General features: G+C 34.4%; 1 protein-coding gene across 1 annotated transcript in view; it reads left to right on the top strand.

Moving 5' to 3' along the window:
- The window catches only part of THEMIS (thymocyte selection associated), a 180,141-nt gene that overhangs the window by 46,052 nt on the left and 113,967 nt on the right, over positions 1 to 20,122 (top strand). Inside the window, exon 3 of the mRNA XM_014781211.2 lies at positions 18,784 to 19,242. Within this exon, the coding sequence (XP_014636697.1) occupies positions 18,784 to 19,242 (459 nt within the window). The remainder of the gene's footprint in view (positions 1 to 18,783; positions 19,243 to 20,122) is intronic.

The raw sequence follows: 20,122 nt of genomic DNA, 5'->3' as shown, positions 1-20,122 counted from the left end.
TTTAGCAATTTGTCAGTTACAGTTCAGATTTTCCTACCATGATACTGGTTCCTGTAGAGTTTTCTTCTTTGGTAACTTGTAATTCTCTGTACTTGCTTGTCTGTCTCTCCAATCTTGGAGGCAGTAGTTTGTCCTCTGACATTACTTCTCTGATGAATCTAAGAAGAGCTGTTAATTTTTCAGTTTGTTAAGCTTTTTATGTTTTGTTAGGACAGAGTGACAACTTGCAAAGTCCTTATATGCCAGATCAGAAACAAGAAGTCCAATGCTTTTTAAAAATATATACGTATTTTTAGTTATTTTTTTCAATAGTTTCCTGGGCATTACAACTGATGTCTTAATTTATAACAATCTAGTTTGGATTAACTAATTTAATTTCAATAGCATGTAACATTTGGCTCTTCTATATTTCCATTCCCTACCCCCTCCTTTGAGTTGTTATTATCATAAAAATTACACCTTTACACATGTGTGACCATCAACACAGATTTATAATTATTCTTTATGCAATTGTCTTTTAAAAAGATAGGAGAAAAAAAGATTTGAACACAAAAAAGTGCGTTTAAACTTTCTTTTATATTTACTTCTGTAGTTATCTTTACTGGTACTCTTTATTTCTTCACATAGAATAGAATCACTGTCTTGTGTCTTTTCATTTCAGCCTCAAGGATTCTCTTTAGTATTTCTCATACGGCAGGTTTGATAGTAACAAATTCTCTTGGTTTTTGTTTACCTGGAAACGTCTTAATTCTCCTTCATATTTAAAGAATAAATTTTCTGGGTAGAGAATTGGTTGATAGTTCTTTTCTTTCAGCACTTCAAATACGTCATCCCAGTGATTTATGGCTTCCATGGTTTCCAAGTGAAAATTAGCTTTTAAGCTTATTGAGAAACCTTGTACGTGATAACTCTTTTCTACTTTCAAAATTCTCTATTTGTCTTTTGTTTTCAACAGCTTGATCATGATGACATGAATCTCTGAGTTTGTCCTACTTGGAGTATATTGAGCTTCCTGAATGTGTAGATTAACGCTTTTCATCAAATTTTGGCCATTATTTCTTCAAATATTCTTTTTATACCTTTCTCTCTCTTTTCTCCTCCTGGGACACCCATTACTCATGTATTGATGTGGTTGATGGTGTCTCATATATCTTTGAGACTCTATTCATTTCTCTTCACACTTTTTTCTTTCTGTTTCTCATAGTAGATAATCACAATTGACCTATCTTCAAATTTGATTTATATTCTCTGTTTGGTAAGACTTCATTTTAGATCTGTAGACATAGTTTCCTTTAGTTCTTTGAACATATTTAAAATAGCTGATTTAAATTCCTTTTCTAGGAAATCCAATTGTCTGGGCTTCCTCAGGGACAGTTTCTGTTGATTATTTTTCCCCCCGGTGTATGGGCCACACTTTCTTGTTTCTTTGCCTGTCTCATAATTTGCTGTTGAAAGTTGGATATTTTATTTATTTATTTATTTATTTTTGTGAGGAAGATCGGCCCTGAGCTAACATCTGCCACTCTTCCTCTTTCTGCTGAGGAAGACTGGCCCTGGGCTAACATCCATGCCCATCTTCCTCCACTTTATATGGGACACCATCACAGCATGGCTTGACAAGCAATGCGTCGGTGCGCCCGGGATTCAAACCGGTGAACCCCAGGCGACTGCAGTGGAGCATGCTCACTTACTTAACTGCTTATGCCACTGGGCTGGCCCCTGAAAGCTGGATATTTTAAACAGCATAATGTGGCAACTCTAGAAATTGGATTCTCGCCCCCCTCCAGGCTTATTGTGATTGCTGGTTCTTTAGTGCCTTTTCTGACCTAAATCTCTAAAGTCTGCATTCTTTGTCATGTGTGCCCACTGAAGTCTCTGATTAGCTTAGAGTTAGCTTAGTGGACAGCTAATGTCTGGACAGAGATTTCCTTAAACAACTGGAACAAAGAAGTCTCCTAGTCTTTGTTGAGGGGCTCTGTGTTCATTTTGGGCCATGGCTTCAACACTCAACAAGTCGGTTGAAAACTCTTGCTTAGTCTTTGCTTCTTGCTCATGTAGAGCCTCAAAGTCAGCCAGACTTGGGAGTTTAGAACCTTATCAGGTCTTTCCTAAGCATGCACACAGTCTGGGGCATGTGCACAGTCCTACACATGTATGCAATCTTCTAGTTTCCTAGAATATATAGGAACTTTTCTGAGAATATATTGGAACTTTTCAATGTCCTTATGGACATCTCATTCCTTGGCTTTTCCTTTTAAACTTTTTGGTTAGCCTGTTGTTTTCCCCAACTGTTATACACCACTGCAGGCAGCCACAAAAGTTAAATAATTGTCTCTCATTGTTTTTGACAAAAGCTCTGAGGAAAAGTCTTTTCCCACTGAGTGAGCTCAAAATAAAATCAGATAGACAGTGTTGCAAGTAGAATCTTCTAGGGAGTCACCAGACATATCAAATAATGACAATTCTCTGAGAACAAACTTTGGAGGAACTCCAACTACCTTCTACCCCCTCTTGTGACTGCCAGGCTGCTGGTTTTGGCTATAATTGCAGGCTTTTGGTTTTCAAGGCTACTCTGGAGTTGAAGGGGGTGGGAGAAGTGGAAATACAGCAAGCTAAATGCTGCAAAGTTTGCTGTTCTTGCCAAAATTCAGCCATTTTTCTTTAATAAATGCTCCCCAGATTACTGCAATCCTTTAGTTAACTTCTAGAGTTCTGAAAAAATTAATTCTGATGATTTTTTAAAAACAGTTTCTCCATTGCTTTTATGGAGGAAACAGTTTTCAGAGGTAATTATTCCACTATTTTTGATGACATCATCTACCCTTCTTTATTAAAGTATATTAACACAAATCCTGAATTTCTCACGGTAATTTGAAAGTTTTGTTGAAGATGATTATAATGTTGACAAAGTGCTCGTATACGATTTCTTTGCAAATAAAGAGGCTTTACTGAAGAAAGATGCCCAGCCTTTGACCAGTAAATATAGCTTTATAAAAGCAGCTCCAGCAAATAGAAGCTCAAGCAACAGTCAAGAAAGAAAAGCTTTGTAGAGATTTGGCAAGGATACTTTCAGCAGACAAACTGGAATTTGATTTTTTGCTAGAATGTGAATGGAGACCTAAACTTGCAATATACGTCACTAGTTGCATCTTATATTAATGTTATGTTTTCATATGTCTCTATTTTGTTACCTCGAAAAGTGTTCAATATGTTAAAAGAAATAAAAATTAATAATTTCAATTCTTTATGGAAGTAAACATACTGCTTTAGAAGCATAATTTGTTCTTTTAGAAGACAGTCCTATTGGCTTAACCTTTTAATGAGCTAGAACACGTGCCATTCTTGCCAAACACAACCAAAATGTATTCTGATATTTGGTAGTTGATTGCATTATCTCCACAAATTGGTATATCATGTAATACTTTGGTTATAGTGAAGTTCCAAATTTTGGATTACTTCCTGGAAAGATTTATTCTTCCTCTGTATCGTTATAAAGCAATAATAATAAATGCCTTCTCTTTAGACATGAGAAATATCCCAAAAGAAAGTGTTTCAGTACACTTTTCTGATGATCAGAGTTTTTTCTTCCTGAATAGCAAGTTTATGTAAGTGTCTCTAAACCGTATGTCCAAGGAAGGTTGTGTTTGCATCTATAAAACCACCATTAAAATTACAAGGCTAGATTGAAGAAATTTTTGCTTGAATTTTTAGATCATACTCTATAAATTTTATTATTGTGTAGAAGTTTTGTTGCTGGAGGTAAGAGGCATGTAAGAAATGTGATAGTAGAGCTTAGAGATGGAACATTCACTACTATACTACACTCTATCCTGCCCATACCACTCACTCAAATGAGAATCCTAATGATGTATCAGACATTGTTATAAATGCTTTTACATATAAAACTGTTCTAAACACTTTTGTGTGTGTGTGTATATATATATATATATAACCTATATATATATATAGGTTACTAATTGAATTCACATTTTGCATATGAGAAAACAAGTAACTTGCCCAAGATCACCTAGTTAGTAAGTGGTTGTGTTGAATCTACACTAGCACTGTCTGATAGAAATATAATGTGAGACTGTATGTTCATGTTCATTCATCCAAGTTTATTTATGTAGCTGTCTAGGAGGCTTCAGTTCTTTGGCACACGGTCCACTCCATAAGGTTCCTCCTGAGTGAGTGATCTGAGAGCAAGAGAACGCCCAAGATGGAAACCATAGTCTTCTATAACCCAAGCTCAAAAGTGACCTACCATCACTTCTCTTATATTCTTTTGATCACACAGACAAATGCTGGTGCAGTCTGGGAAGAGACCGCTCAAGGGTGTGACTCCCACGAGGCAGGAATCACTGGGGGCTATCTTGGAGGCTACCTAGCACAGACATTTAAAAAAGTTAAAAAAAAAAAAAAAAGATGTGAACTTAATTTTAATAATATATTTTATTTTAAAATATTTATCTAAAATATTATCCTTTTAATGTCTAACCAATATAAAAGTTGTTGAGATATTTTACATTTTTCTCATGCCACGTCTCTAAAATCCAGCATGTGTTTTCCACTGATAGCACATCTCGATTCAGGCTATGTTCATTTCCAATGGCCATGTTTCAAATGCTCAATGCAATGCCTCCGGTGGTGGTTCTGCATTGGAGAGCACCGATACAGATCTAAAGCGTGTGCTTCCAAAATCTGTGCTCGGAAGCACTTCTTTCTTAATCATCAAAAAAGAGCAAAATGGTCTTTTTGTCAACCAACGTCAGTGTTATGATAAAGATTCACAGATCCCCTGGATGTGTGGCATCCTTTCTAATTTTTCTATTATATACAGTAAGCATTGTAATGTTAAATAGATCTAAACTGATGCCACTCCCAAAATAACATGAAATTGGAACTTTTAGATAAATGTTAGGAAATTCACTAAATATAAAATTTCCTTCATATGTTTAATGGTGTAAATCATGCTTTAAAGACAAGCTTCAGGCAGTGTTTCCTACTTAAATGAATTTCTACTAGATGATGGATAAACGGCTTTTACCTCTCAAGTGATCAAGCCATCCCTATGCAGCCATGTTAGCTGCCATGCTGAACTTGCCACACTTTCTACCATAAATTAGGTCATTAATGAAACAATGAGCCCAAATGAATGTAGCAGTTTATTTCTCACGGCCCAGCAGACAGCATGAGCTTCACGCCTTAGTGCTCCTTGAGCCTCATGTCCCTTGGGATGATATAGAGCAGGGTCAGGTGGGTGCCAAACGCACAGCGGAGGAACACAGTGGAGGAAATCCCAAATGTTTGAGAGGCTGCTGGCAAACCTGCCAATCTTTGCCCTCTAGGAAAACATTGTCTTCATTACCCTGGAATGTAATAAAATTTCCTTTGGGGCTAAAAGAGAGACTTTACTATGGTAGAATGTCTCCCAGGAGGGAGATACTATGGTAGAATGTCTCCCAGGAGGGAGATATTCTGTATCATTTTTATACCTATCAGGAAACAAATTTGGTACCTCCAAACACGTACAAACACAGTGAAGAATTATCTCCTAACATATCTGTATCCCTTAGCAGTAAGATTCTGTTCAAAATCATTTTAATAATAAATGTGAAAAATACAGAAAAGTATTAAGAATAACCAATGACAAAAATTGGATTAATAATAGAATTATTTCTTCAAGAAACTGGTTAAGATTAAATGACTAAAATTTATGAAACTTGCTCCTTCATGCCTGGGTACCAAAATACCTAATACATTAACATTTTCAAGATGAATTTCCCCATTGTTTCATTTGGTAAAGTATATACTTAATTGATAAAAACATATACTATTACATTTAATTGTCATTCATTATATGTTTCATCTACCATTGAAATGACTAAACCTTTCATGTTTAGCCATTTTATGATTGTAGCTAATTTTTCATTTGACTAGAATATCAGTTTCTAAAAGGATCTGATAGGAAAATTGTTATGCAAAAAATATTTAAAATATATTTAATAGCTTTATAGTGAATAGCCTTTTATATTCTGTTTTTTGAAGATCTGTTGCTAAAAGAAGCAAGAAATAAGGCCGAATTTGCTTCTGTTTTTCCATCTGGATGTTACAATGACACATAATTCGGAGGAGCCCTAAATAGGGCTCCCTGCCTTTTGGATAATTTACTATTCAAGGAATCACCAGCTATTCTTCCAAATTTTCTGGGTCAACTTCGCTTAAGGCATCTCTTCCCCACTGTGCTCACTTAAGCAAAATAAATTCAGCTATGTCTGTTATACAAAATATTTTCCCAGACAAAAAGGAGTAATCTGAATATACTATGAAGTAATCTAAATGTACAAGAAATTCAGGCTTACGCTAATTTTCAGTTCCCTTTTTTTTTGTCCTATTTTTTGTTCTGCTCTTAAGTACATGGTCAGATTGTTTCTCTAAGTCCTTGGTCTTTGGTTAAGTAAAATATATTTTATCTGGAAGACAAATTGACTGCAGTTCTACGTGAAAATGTTCTTTTCACTCACCTATGTACATTTTAGCATTAGACCAGAATTCAGTCAGAAAGATTATTTTAAGATAGGCTTTTCCACATCTGGCACTGTTCTATAAGTTTTCATGGTGTTTGTTATATTTTATGTACATCTAAAAATCTATCCCATCACTTTTTGCTCTTGCCATCCCCCTTTCCTACAAGCACAATTCCTCTAACATATTACCATGGAGGGACTCTCATGAGATGGTCAAAAAATTGTCTCCTCAGGTCTTCAGTTCTTCACTGTCTTAACTGGACATTGCTAAAGCACATTACTATATTTATACATTATTATATATCAGCGATTCAAAGTTTCTGCCATTGGAACAAAAGCTTTTTTTTTTTTTTTAAATAGACTTAGTTTTTTATAGCAGTTTTAGGTTCACAGCAAAACTGAGCGGAAAATACAGAGATTTCCCACGTACCTCCTGCCCCTACATATGCACTGCCTCTTTCATTATCAACATCCCCCACCAGAGTGGTACACTTGTTATAATTGATGAACCTACCTTGACACATCACAATCATCCATAGTTCTTGGTTGGCATTATGGTTTACTCTTGGTGTTGTACATTCTATGGGTTTAAGCAAAGGTATAATGACCTGTATTCATCATTATGGTTTCATATAGAGTATTTTCACTATCCTAACAATCCTCTGTGCTCTGCCTGTTCATCCTTCCTCCCCTGCAACCTCTGGCAACCACTGATTGTTTTACTGTTTCCATAGTTTTGTCTTTTCCAAAATGTCATAAAGTTGGAATCATACATTATGTAGCCTTTTTCAGAGTGGCTCTTCTTACACTTAGTGACATGCATTTATGTTTCCTCTATGTCTTTTCATGGCATGATAGCTCATTTCTTTTTACTGCTGAGTAATATTCCATTGTTTGGATGTACCATAGTTTATTTATCCACTCACCTACTGAAAGACATCTTGGTTGCTTCCAAGTTTTGGCAATTATGAAAAAAGCTGCTATAAACATCCACGTGCAGGTTTTTGTATGAACATAAAGAACATAACTTTTTAAAGTTATAAAATGTATTGATTTTTCTAAATTTTACAAATACCACATATATCTTGCAGAAAATTAGAAAATGGAAGGAAAAGCAGGGAAGTAAATTAAAACTCTCTATAATTTCATTCCCAGAGCTATCTAGCATTAGTATTTGTTGCATTTCCTTGTTGTTTTACATGTTTTTCACCCATACACATAGAGACATATGTTTTAATATAATAGAAAATAAGTCTATTTCTGAGGACTTGCCTATGTCATTATTCTTCAAAACATAATTTTTATTTTCTGTAGAATAGTACCTCATATGCATATACCATAATTAATCAATCCATCCTGAACATGTTCATTTATGCAATTTATGCCATAAAGAGCAGCCTTTTAACTGAAGTTTTGTCTGCACTTCTGATTATTAATTTCATATACATGAAATTATGACTTCAGAAGTAAAAATGTTTTTAAAGCTTTTGATGCATATTGCCAAATCACATTCCGTAAAGACTGTGCCAATTTATGTTCCACCAGGAGCTAATGAGAGGGCTTATCTAACTGCTTTTTTGAAGCTTTTACTTAACTGCCCATCTTTCTCCCCCCTCTCATTTTTTAAAATTAACAGCTTTATTGAGCTATAATTGACATAGCATAAAGTTCAGCTGTTTAAAGTATATAATTCAATGGTTTTTAGTATCCCTGTCTCAGTTTTTTCAGCAACATGAGTTTAGAAACCTTCAGAATCCTAGAAATTGGCAGGGATTGACACAGAGGGCGGCAGAAGGTCACACTAGAGGTGAGCACTGGAGCCAGGTGTAGGCACCAAGTAGTAAAACCCAGTGAGTCGTTCAAAAGAAGAGTTGTTCTTGTAAGGGTCTTTGTTTGTACTCTTATTTAACACATTCTAGAATTATAAGGAAGTAAATATGTCCAGACACAAACGAATTGGAAAACTTTTAGAAATGAGGTGATCATCATTATTTGCAGTAAGATTGTCCAGAAAAACCAATAGAATCAAATGAAACAAAAATTTTAAATTTGTTAGAATTAATAAGTGAGTTTAGTAAGATGACAGGATAAAAATATATAAAAAATGAATACATATAAGCAAATATATATGAAATATAGAAATAAAATATGGACATAAGCAAATATATTTATATATAGACAAATCTATATATAGTTATAACTTTCCATTTATGGCTGTTTAGAATATATAAGAGTAATCTATTTAAAAAGAGTAAGGTGAGGGGCTCGCCTGGTGGCGTAGTGGCTAAGTTTGCATGTTCCGCTTTGGTGGCCCAGGGTCCGCGGGTTCAGATCCTGGGTGCAGACCTACACATCTCTCATCAAGCCATACTGTGGCAGCATGCCACGTTCAAAAAATAGAAGATTGGCACTGATGTTAGCTCAGGGCCAAATCTTCCTCACCAAAAAAAAAAAAAAGAGTAAGTGGAAAGCATAGAACAACTAGGCTTAATATCTTTATACCTAGTATAAGGAATATTATAAAATTTTAACTCCTTTGTTTACTTAAAAATATTATAAAAGCTTAATTATTTATTAAAAATAAACAAAAAGACATTTTAAGTGCTTGAATCAGAAAACTGAATATTGTGTATACATCAACTGCAGATGATTAATTTGTGGGATTAACACAATTATAAACAAAATTCCCATATTATAATCATAATTATTATTATGTTAGCTCTTGAGAAAGTAATTCTAAAGTTCATTTGGGAGAATAAACAAGTGAAAATATTCAAGCAAATATTTACAAAACAGAACAATAAGGGAGGACTTGTCCTGCCAATGTTAAAACCTATTACAAAGTTATAACAAATTATTCTGAATGTTACTTACAGAAAATCAAACCTGAATCAATAAACTAATAATGGTGGTACTAACTGTTATAGAGACCTCAGAGTGGTACATTGAATTTGGCTCTAGTGCCCATGCACATAAGCATTTGTTTATGGCTCTGAAATAGACCTTACTATAGAGCGTGCTTTTCTATTTGATCAAGTCAGCACTACACATCTGGGGTTAAAGGAAGAATTATTTAGTAGATTATTGTAATATAGTTATCAATTTAGATAACAGTAGGTGAGATTGGATCTATTTCTGACACCACACAGTAAAGGAAAGTTGGAGTAGATGAAAAAGTTACATTTTACATAAAACTGTTTTATGTTTGTGTATGAAACAAGTTTCAGATTATAAATGTAATGAAAAACCATAAAGAAACAACTACTCAATTACATAAAATGGAACTTTCTGTATATCAGAAAAGTGAAGACAAAAAGAAAAGTTTAACAGCAAAGTGATACAATTTTAAAAAGACTAGATAACACTAAAATGTAAAACAAAAAAAAATCAATTAAATAGTGTAGTAGAACACTAACTGGGAAATGGACAAAGAACAGAAGAAATTCGGATGGCTTATAACATAGAAATTAATTCAGATTCATTAATGTAAATTAAAACAATAATAACTTTTCTACATATTTACTAGCTAAGATTTTACAATTATGATAATAAAGTTGATAAAGGTGTTGTCAAGTGGTCACTCTCAAAGCCAGCTGAATGGTATATAGAATAGCATATAAAGGTTATAACCTTTCTGAAAATAAATTTAATATTATATTTCAGGAGCCATCTACCAATCAACTGGCAATATTTCTTTTGTGCATATGCAGAGATAATGATTGATGACAGGGATACACTCACGTCTTGGTCCCTGCCTCCTGAAACCAAAAGTCTGCTGAGAAAAGGGCCTTTAACTCAGTGGTTCCACTTATTAGAAAAAACTCTAAGGAAATAATCATCCTAGAATTATTTGTAATAGCGAAATAATGGAATCAATTTAAATGCCCAACAGTGCAGAAAAGGATGTTATGATACATCCCTTACAACATATTATACAGCCATTAAAAATCATATTTGTGAAAAATATTTTAAAACATGAGATTTAATCATGGTTCAATGTTAAATTAAACAAGTAGGATCCAAATGAACGTATATGGTATAGTTTCAATGTTAAACTATTTCTATCTCTTTCTATCTATGAATATGTCAAGATTGAAAAAAATGCCAAAATTTTAAAAGACTGAGCGACCTCCCTGACGTGCTTCAGTGCATCAGTTTATTAATTTCCTCATCTGTAAAGTTGGGAAATATTAATACTATTTATCTCATAAAATTCTTCCAAGAATTAAATAAATGATATCAGGTGACCATTGAGTGGTTACTACAAACCTTGGCCTATAGAAAGCACTCAATGATCGTTAACTATTGTTATTACTCTCATTATCTTTAAAAAATTTAGAGAGATTCCTCTGTTGCATGAGACCCAGCATGGATAGACCTCTAATGTTCTCCTTTCAGCTCTATCTTCTTTATTATGAAAGTAATTTCTGGCATTTGGGGGCAGTTGGTCTATTAGTCTTAGTTTCTGACAATGTGGGAAGTTTTCATCTTTTTCTATCATATTCTGTCTTTTTGTGAATGCTTTATTGGGAAGTCAGGGACTGTCATGTCTAGGCTGCTAGAGAGTTAATGTTTAAACGTCTCTTGATCACATATAAACCATAGGAAATTCCAATTTGTTTGTCTTCAGCGTCTAAAGTGATCAATAACAGCAAGTGCCATCTCTGCTCTTTCCTGCAAGCTACCATCGGGGCCAATTTCTGAATAGTCTGAGGCAGTTCCATAGGTGTTCCCCGCGCTAAATCTCCCAAATCTCCAAAGAGGTTCATCTCGGAACTGCTCGCGAGCTCTTGCTGACCAGGGACCAGGTCAGATCTTCTGTCTGGGGTCCAGCAAGCTGCTTTCCAGAGCAAATCCAGCTGGAATAGCAGCGGGCGAGCCAGAGGAAGAGCCCATTGCCGATTTTAGGTGGGATTTTCAAATTCACGTTATTTGAGTTATTTTTTTTGTTGTTGTCTAGTAATGTGGAATCAAAAGAATGTGCTCAGGAAGAAAATGTTCCTTTTTATATGCTGGTGAATTTAGAAAAAAGAGAAGCTCAGTTTTCTTTATCGTGCAAATCAAAATCTATTTAAATCATAAGTTCTGAAATCCATCTAAAACTTATGGTTACATCGGAAAATTATATCTCTTCCTAATTTGAATTTAATGTAAACTGATTTTTAATTGTTTTGTATAACCATGAGTAACAGATTTTTTTGAATGCTGCATGGTAAAAATCAGCAAATATGTCAGACAAAGCACAACATTAAAAGAAACACCATAGCATATGTTGACAGTTATAGAAGAATTGCTGCTGTTTTCACCCTTCACACCAGAATAATTTTTTCAATATTTACCTCCCATGTGTAGAGAGGGAAACATATGGGACTTTACATAATCATAAGCATAAACAGGTGGCTACTTAGGTACATTTAATTTGCAGGCAACATCAATACTGAACAACGCAATCAGTGCCACATGGGCTCCCAAACTCTTTCCACTAACATTCCATTAGCAAAATTTAGATCATTAAAATAGAGGGAAAATATACTCCTCCCTCAATGGGCTTCAACTACTTTCAGAGCCATGAATAAAACACCTTTTCAAAAATGCCTTGGCATTTTGCTGTGCCTTTTTTTTCAAGGGAACTTCAGCAACTGTGTAATGTATACCTTGTGAATAACTACAAGCAGTACAATATTTGCATTTAACGTCTGCTTACATCTGTCCATAATCTGCTCATTATGGGCATAAAATTAGGATGGTTAAATTCTAAGCAATTTATCAAAGCATGAGGTCAAACTCCTCCAAGCAACCTGGAAATATTTTGTCAAAGGCAGTCCACCTAAAGAGGTCATCTGAGGCTCAATTCCATATTCAGAAACTCTGATGACATCTGTGGAAAAGCTCGTTGCCAGGATTTTTTGCTCAATTTGGGTCAGATACTGAATTGTGGATTCTGTATGTTTTGTCTCATCTAATATGATCTAGATTGGAATATCTAGTTTGTCCTCTTTGGCCCTATGAGTGCTAATCTCTCTGACCTTATAACCATCTTGTAATGGTTTACAATTCCAAAGTGAAAAAAAATGAGGAGAAAGAATAACCATTATTTTTTCATTTTTGGTGCTTGCTATGTGTTGAGTACTGTCTAAGCATGTTACATGTATTAACTTATTTAATCATCACATTGACTTTATGAGGTAGATGATATCATTTTCTCCATTTTACAGGAAAGGAAATCGTAGCCCTGAGAGTTTAAGCTCTCAAGTTTACACAGCGAGGAAAGGGCTGAGGCCAGAATTAAACCCACACTGTCTGAACCAACAATTTGTACTTTTAACCACTCCACTTTACCATTGGGGTAGTTGTGTGTCACTGGCCCTGAAAATTCTATTGCCTAGAGTCATCCAGGGCTAGGGGTAGTAAATGTGTGGTGTTTTGAAGATCGTCCTAGCTAAGCTTAGTGAGGGATCTGGGGTGCATAAAGTCTGTGTAGTTTCTTTCTAGTCCTGATGCCTATATGTGTCTTCCCAAAATGCAAGGGGCAGTGCTCTACAGAACTGAAGAATCCAGGGAGCTGTGCTCTCACCAAGGTTGATGAGAAGAAGAATTTCTCAAGTTCTCACTCCTAATCCTAGGTCTATTACTCATTCTCATTGCTTGGGAGAGAGAAAGCTTTAACATGAACAAGTATGTATGACATTTGTTAACAAGCTATGATTATAACAGAGCTTTAGGCATAGACATCAAGTTATATCATTTGATTTCAAGACCTAACATTATTAATGTAAATTATTTGTGAAACATCCCAAATGTGTTAGATATCGCATAGTCACTCTTTTCAAGGGGTTTAAATGTTATTGGGAAAAAGAGATTTTTTTTTGTTTTTATGTAATGGCTGAACAAAAGAGGTAAAAATGAATTGAAAGGTTTTATAATTTATTCTTTTTACCTACAGGTAAAAGATCTATCAAAAACTCTTAATAGCTGTTATACACAATTCTGAGTCCACTATGAATGTAAAGACATTTAAACATAGGAATTCTACAGCCTCACTTAGTCTCATCAAATACTGAACAAACTTGGTCAGCATCTTTGATATATCTTCTCTCCTCTGAAACATTCAGTTAAATTACTATGCAAAATTTTCTTATGAATTTTGACTTTCCTTATGTTCCTTGTTTCTACTCTTGGAGACTCTTCTATCAAGATTGTTGGAATCACTCATTAGTTGATGATTTCAATAATCCTATAATTGACTCAGAAATCTGGGGAATTTTCTTATAGTTTGGACATTATTATTATATATTCTAATACTTTGCTCAAGGATTTTGAGTTTTTTACTTTGATAGAGTATCAAATCAGTATCAATAGAGATGCTTGAGCTAGCATTTGGAAATATTGGAATTGGGGTTGTCTTGAAGAAGATAGTTTTTGTAGATATGCTGACCTAAGAATTGTCTTGGGAATGTAAAAAAAAATGATAGAAAAGTCACAAGAAGCATATGAAATGAGAAATCTATTTAGGCAAGTACAAAATAACAAGGATGTTTAGGAATTTGATTGCAGAACATGAAGTGCAGTTTTTTAAGAGGTGGAAGCAAAAACTCACAAAATTAAGTGAGACACACTTTGCTTTTTTGGCAGAGAGACAAGACACATGATCAGAAATATGTAGCAGTCTGATTTGTCTCCAAATCTGCTTCACGTAGCTCAGTCCATTAGAAATTTTTAAACGTGTATCTCAAATATATATTATTTAAAATTATGTGTGTGTATTTGATGTATCTTTACCTATATCTCAAGGGTAAATTTCTTTATAATGATAGTGAATATGAATCCATATTTTGATAAATTTGAAGTGGTAAAAAAGTTTCAGCCACTTAATTATTTCATTAGAGTATCATTGTTTTATCTCATAACATGGCTGAAGAAAAGCTTGGGTGGGAGTAAAAATGTCAACCCTGCCATTGTTTCGTTGTTCACTTGTGTTTATAGTAGTTTTATTTTTAATATATGGTTTCTCAGCACTTTGAAGCCATTTATCCATTTTGTGAGAATTACTGTATTTAAAAACTATGATAATACATTCTGGAAACCCACTTACAAATGGCCAGGTGACCTGCAGCACCTGAAATTATATGAACCTGTATGGGCAGCACTGTCAACCCTTCCCTTTGTGTGGTCCCAGGCCTCCCTCTGAGGCCTCACCTACACCTTCAGGCACATGGCCTTCTGACACATGAACAGATGAGACTAGGGCCAATCAATGTCTTAAATATCAGTGACATTCACTTCCTTATGTTGCCCGAGTTAAAAAGTTCTAAGACTCTCTGCACCCAAAAGGAGGGTGGGCAACTACCTTGGAACCCTCCCTGTTAGCTAATGAAAGGCTGGACAAACAATTTGTGATTTACAATAATAACAAAAGGTTGAAACGTAACTCTGTGATTAAGCCCTTGATCTTTAGAGACACGGTGACCTATGATGTATCTTACGAGCTATGTGATGATGGAGAATTTATGGCATCTCTTCAAACCTTCACGTGCTTATCTGTGACATATTTGTGTCTTATTTGTAGCTGCCTCATATTGCTATTTGGAAAATTAAATTATATCATAAATGTAAATTTCCTGCAGATTCTAAGCTGCTAATATTTTAATAATCCTAATTTTGGTGATGTGAGAGGAAGATGAGTAGTAGTAGGTAAAGTTCACGCTAAGATTCTTTATCTCAGAGATAGAGGGAATATATTTGGTGGGAACTAGGAAAGCAAGCTTGAGATTTGACTAGGAAAGAAGATTGTGAACTCTTGACAATGATCTTATGCTATGTATATTAATTAATATTGTAATGTACAGTGGGAAAATTTAATTTTTAAAATTACTCCCTATTTGGGTGGGAGTTGATGAGATAGAAAGAGAAAAAAGTAGGAAAAAAATCTGATGAGCATAAATTCTGCACAGTGAACCAGGAAATTATTCTTGCTCTTCTCATACTGGAGCGTCTGGAAAGGCTGATCCATGCAAAGGGAGGACCAGCTCGTGAGAGCTTTATACATATTTTGTGAACTAGAATAAGCATGTTTTCATAAGCAATGTCCTTGTAAATTATATATGAGTCAGGGAGGCGGCCTGGTGGGGTGGTAAGCATAAGACTTGGATGTTAAAGGTCTGATTTGAGGTTCTAGAGTCATGACCATGAAAATCAGGACCATTTTTATACCCCCCGGTAATAATATTTGTTTTACTGTTCTTAAAAGCTTATTGTGAGGATAAATGATGCATATGAAAAAAATCTTTCAAACTTGTAAATTTCTAAACAAATTTCAGTTCTTATTATTACTATTAATAATAATGATTATAGATCATTAAGAATTAATTAAAAATATAAACTCCCCCAAAATCTAAGATTCAGGGACAAAATCTTAGAGACTGAATTCACTTATTGACTAATTTTCAACAGATCAATTGTATTTCTTTATAATTTTTGTTTCTCAAGTGACATGCTCTTTATGAACAACTTTTCCTAATTTAAAAATAACAATAATATCCATTTTAATCAGTGACAATCAAATTTGGAAATAGAAATCTATTTTCTTTCTGCTTTTTAACTTACTTTATGAAGATTACATATGGGCTTATTGTATAATCATTGTCATGATCACTCAGCTCCTGAAATGTGTTTTGTTTTTCTTTGGAAGTATAACAAATCATATTTTCTCCAGTATAAAACTATTATACTCTTTGTGAAAAAGATGGAGGAAAAATTGGTCAAATTTAAAGCTGATCAGGCCTACAGCATTTTAGTTTATTGTGAAATTGAAGTTCCAATATGACATCATATTTGTATACATTAAAAAAAACTTGCCCTAATTTGTGTGGTATTATGTGGCTCTTTATAAAGAGGGACTCTTTGGATTGGCTGTAATAGTATATGAAGAAATGTTAATCAAATAGTTTTTCTTGTATTCTGCCACTTAGCATGCCAAACTGTGTACTTAATCATCTTCTAAGGGAAAACACATGGATTCGTAGATAGATTTTTCTTGCAATAGAGACATCCAGCAAGACAGCTCTGAAGTGTGTGATTAACTTGAAATAATGGTGGCCCTTAGGGTTTCAGGATTTTCCTACTTCATATCATTTTAGGTGTGTTATTACCTTAGGTGAACTCAATTCCCCAAGAAAGAAGATGCTGAATTAATTCTTCTGTGACTTATGTCATCAACATAGCTAGGATAGAAATCAAACTATGTGTCTCTACCGTTTATGAGACTCAAGGTAGCTGTTTTTTTAAACTTATTTCACAAAAAACTGCTGAATTTTCAATACCCTGATAACGATTGTGGATTCTCAGAAATAAATCTTCGGGGCCGGCCCCGTGGCTTGGCGGTTAAGTGCGAGCGCTCTGCTGCTGGCGGCCGGGGTTCGGATCCCAGGCGTGCACCGACGCACCGCTTCTCCGGCCATGCTGAGGCCGCGTCCCACATACAGCAACTAGAAGGATGTGCAGCTATGACATACAACTATCTACTGGGGCTGTGGGGGAAAAAATAAAAAATAAAATAAAATAAAAAAAGAAATAAATCTTCGCACACAGACAAATGAGACTAAATATGTGCATGCATGCACGCATACACACACAAATTCATTTACAGTGGAGAATTCAAGAATACTATTTTAATGGATTTTCCCAAATACAAGACATAATAAAATAAGAAGTTCCTTCAAAGTAAATGTTTATTTGCCTTACTGTCTTCAAGCATACCATGCAGTGGATGAACACTATTCAGTTTCTAGAGGTTTTCCGGACAGATTGCACAGGCTACCTGACTCATTCCTTGTCAAGACTGCATGACTCACACTTTTTCAGGAAGTTTACATCTAAAAATAGCCAAAATCCTGTATTTTGTTTGAGCAAAAATCAACTACAAAAATAACTGATTATAAATCTTTGTACAGTAACCCCAAATATACATAAAAGACATTACAACCTGGTTAATAATGATTTGATATATAGATGAATTTAATTGGGATTTATTTGTTGAGTAAACTAATAAATGATTTTTTCAAGCTATATCATTCTAGTAAGTTTTTTTAAACATTGTCTTCTCGGTGCATGCTAGTATGTAATATTATCATTAATTTACTTTTGGGTTAAGAACGCAATTACCCAATTTTTTCTTTGTTCTTATTTTCTCTGGAATTATTAAAATCTACTCAATAAATAAATTTCTGAAGGTGCTGCAAAGCAGATGTGCCCATAAAATAAAAGCAAAATAATTCAAAGAGGAGAATTAAATACGCAGGCATAAAAAATTACAGTAAAAATAAAACATAAACAAAAACCAGTAAAAATTCGTTGTTATTAGTGACTATCCTGATAGTATTAGAGGAAAGAAATTCAAACAGTGTAACTATTGCAAAATTAGAGAAGTAATGAGAAGAAATAGTATATAATCGAGAATATTAAATCCAGAACTACTTAACCTAACCTGGCATTTTCCCAGGAGAGTTATGTGGAGCACTAATATATCATGATGTGTTTTATTCATGAATGTTTCCCCAAAAGTTTTATAATCAAAGAAATTTGGGAAATTCTGCATGTTATATGAGTCACAGTACATCTAAAGTTTCTTAGAAATATTAAATTAATTAGAAATATGTAGATAGTTTATTGTGGTAAAATACACATAACATAAAATCTACCATTTTAAAATATACAATTCAGTGTCATTAAGTACATTCACAGTGTTGTACAAACATCATCACTGTCTAGTTCCATGTATATAGTTTTGTAATTATTAATTTGACCACAAAACAGTTTCCTTCTGGAATATCTTTTAGTTTTTGTGCGTCCAGAGAATATATTTATGGAAACACTGATCTATCCAATCATCTCACTTTAAAAATAAAAAATGTCGTCTTGAGCGATTAAATGCCTTGCTCCAGATCACACAGGTAGTTGGGACACAGCCAGTATCTCATTCAGATTTCCCATTTCCAAGAACAAGGCCTTTTCTATTTCAAGGTGTTTTTCCCTTGTTTCCATTTATCTTGCCTGGATATGATGACCAGTAATCTACAGACAGTACATTAAAATTTTACCTAGAAAAATTCAGGATTAAAACAAGTATCTTTAATCTTTAAAAAGGTACATTACTTTAAAAAGCTACATTATATTTGTTTTATAACTCTCTCTCTGTGATTTTTCTTATGAGAATTTTCATTGTAAGAACTCTCTTTAATTCACACAATTCTGTTCTTAGGTCTTTTTAAGATTGTGGCTGATAAAACTCCATACCTTACCATGGAAGAAATTACAAGGACTATCCCTATTGGACCAAGTAGACTAGGGCATCCTTGTTTCTATCATCAGAAGGATATACAACTAGAGAATCTCATCATAAAGCAGAATGAACAAATCATGCTGAACTCAGTTGAAGAGATCAATGGAGAAATAATGGTGAACTGTGGAGTGGTAAGGAATCACCAAAATCACTCCTTTACTTTGCCTTTGTCACAAGAAGGAGAATTCTATGAGTGTGAAGATGAACATATTTATACCCTAAAGGAGATTGTCGAATGGAAGATCCCCAAGAACAGAACACGAACAGTGCAACTCACAGATTTTTCAAATAAGTGGGACTTAACAAATCCATTCCCTAAAGGCTTTTATGGTACTCTGATTCTCAAGCCTGTTTATGAAATTCAAGGTGTGATGAAATGTAAGTATCCACTGAGAATAATGCTCTACGAACATGAGCATTGTGGGGCGTGGGGAAGAGAAAGGCTTTAGAGTCTGAAGAATGGGACTCTGTTCCTGACTTGTCCATCAAGCCTGCTGGGAGTTAGAATTTCATCTATAAATAAGCAAACCATATATTTTGGGCAAGGATCAAACTGAATAATGTATATGAATATATTTTATAAATTGTATAGTGCTATCCAAATGTATGGTGCTGTAACTGTCAGGTACAGATAGATTAAAATACTAATTCATTTCTATCACCTCCAGTTAAACATGGTCAGAAAAGAGCTACTTTTTAGAGTAGAGCATATTTGATTGGAAAGAGGCTTTCTTGTGTGGAGGTGGTCAACAAAGAGATAAGATTGCAAAGTTTCTTTAATGGGTCCCTTACTCCCTTTTTTGTGGCAGACCTCCCCTTTTTACTTCAGCCGCCCATTATTGGTCATAAATCTTCCTGTTAGCTGGGAGTCCCTCTAACATAAGGGAAAATGATGTGACAAATTAATTCACACATAAGTGTGTTTGAATATGTCATCTTCATAGGATTATTTGCATTTTAAAATAGGAATATCTAAAGAGAGCGTTGTTACCCTGAATGAATTAATACTTTAAATTTTTAAGATTATGGCACATAAGTGGGGCACGAATGGAGCAAAGAGTTCTGTATTTGCAGTCAAAACTTCTGGAATCTACCTCCAGTTAAATAACTTCAAAGGCGGTGGCATTGGGTGAGCCATTTAGACTGTGTCTATGCAGAGGGAATGATGAAACCCCTTTTGCCTACCTCTTGGATTTGTTTTGAGAATGAAATAAGATTCTCTTGAGGTACTATATATAATACACCTGAGAAAAAAAGC

Source organism: Ceratotherium simum, chromosome 19 (assembly GCF_057802395.1).
Source record: "Ceratotherium simum simum isolate JZ-2026a chromosome 19, ASM5780239v1, whole genome shotgun sequence".
In the NCBI taxonomy this organism is placed as follows: Eukaryota; Metazoa; Chordata; class Mammalia; order Perissodactyla; family Rhinocerotidae; genus Ceratotherium; species Ceratotherium simum.
The sequence above is the reverse complement of the archived record's forward strand: the minus strand, read 5'-3'. Positions and strand labels throughout refer to the sequence as shown.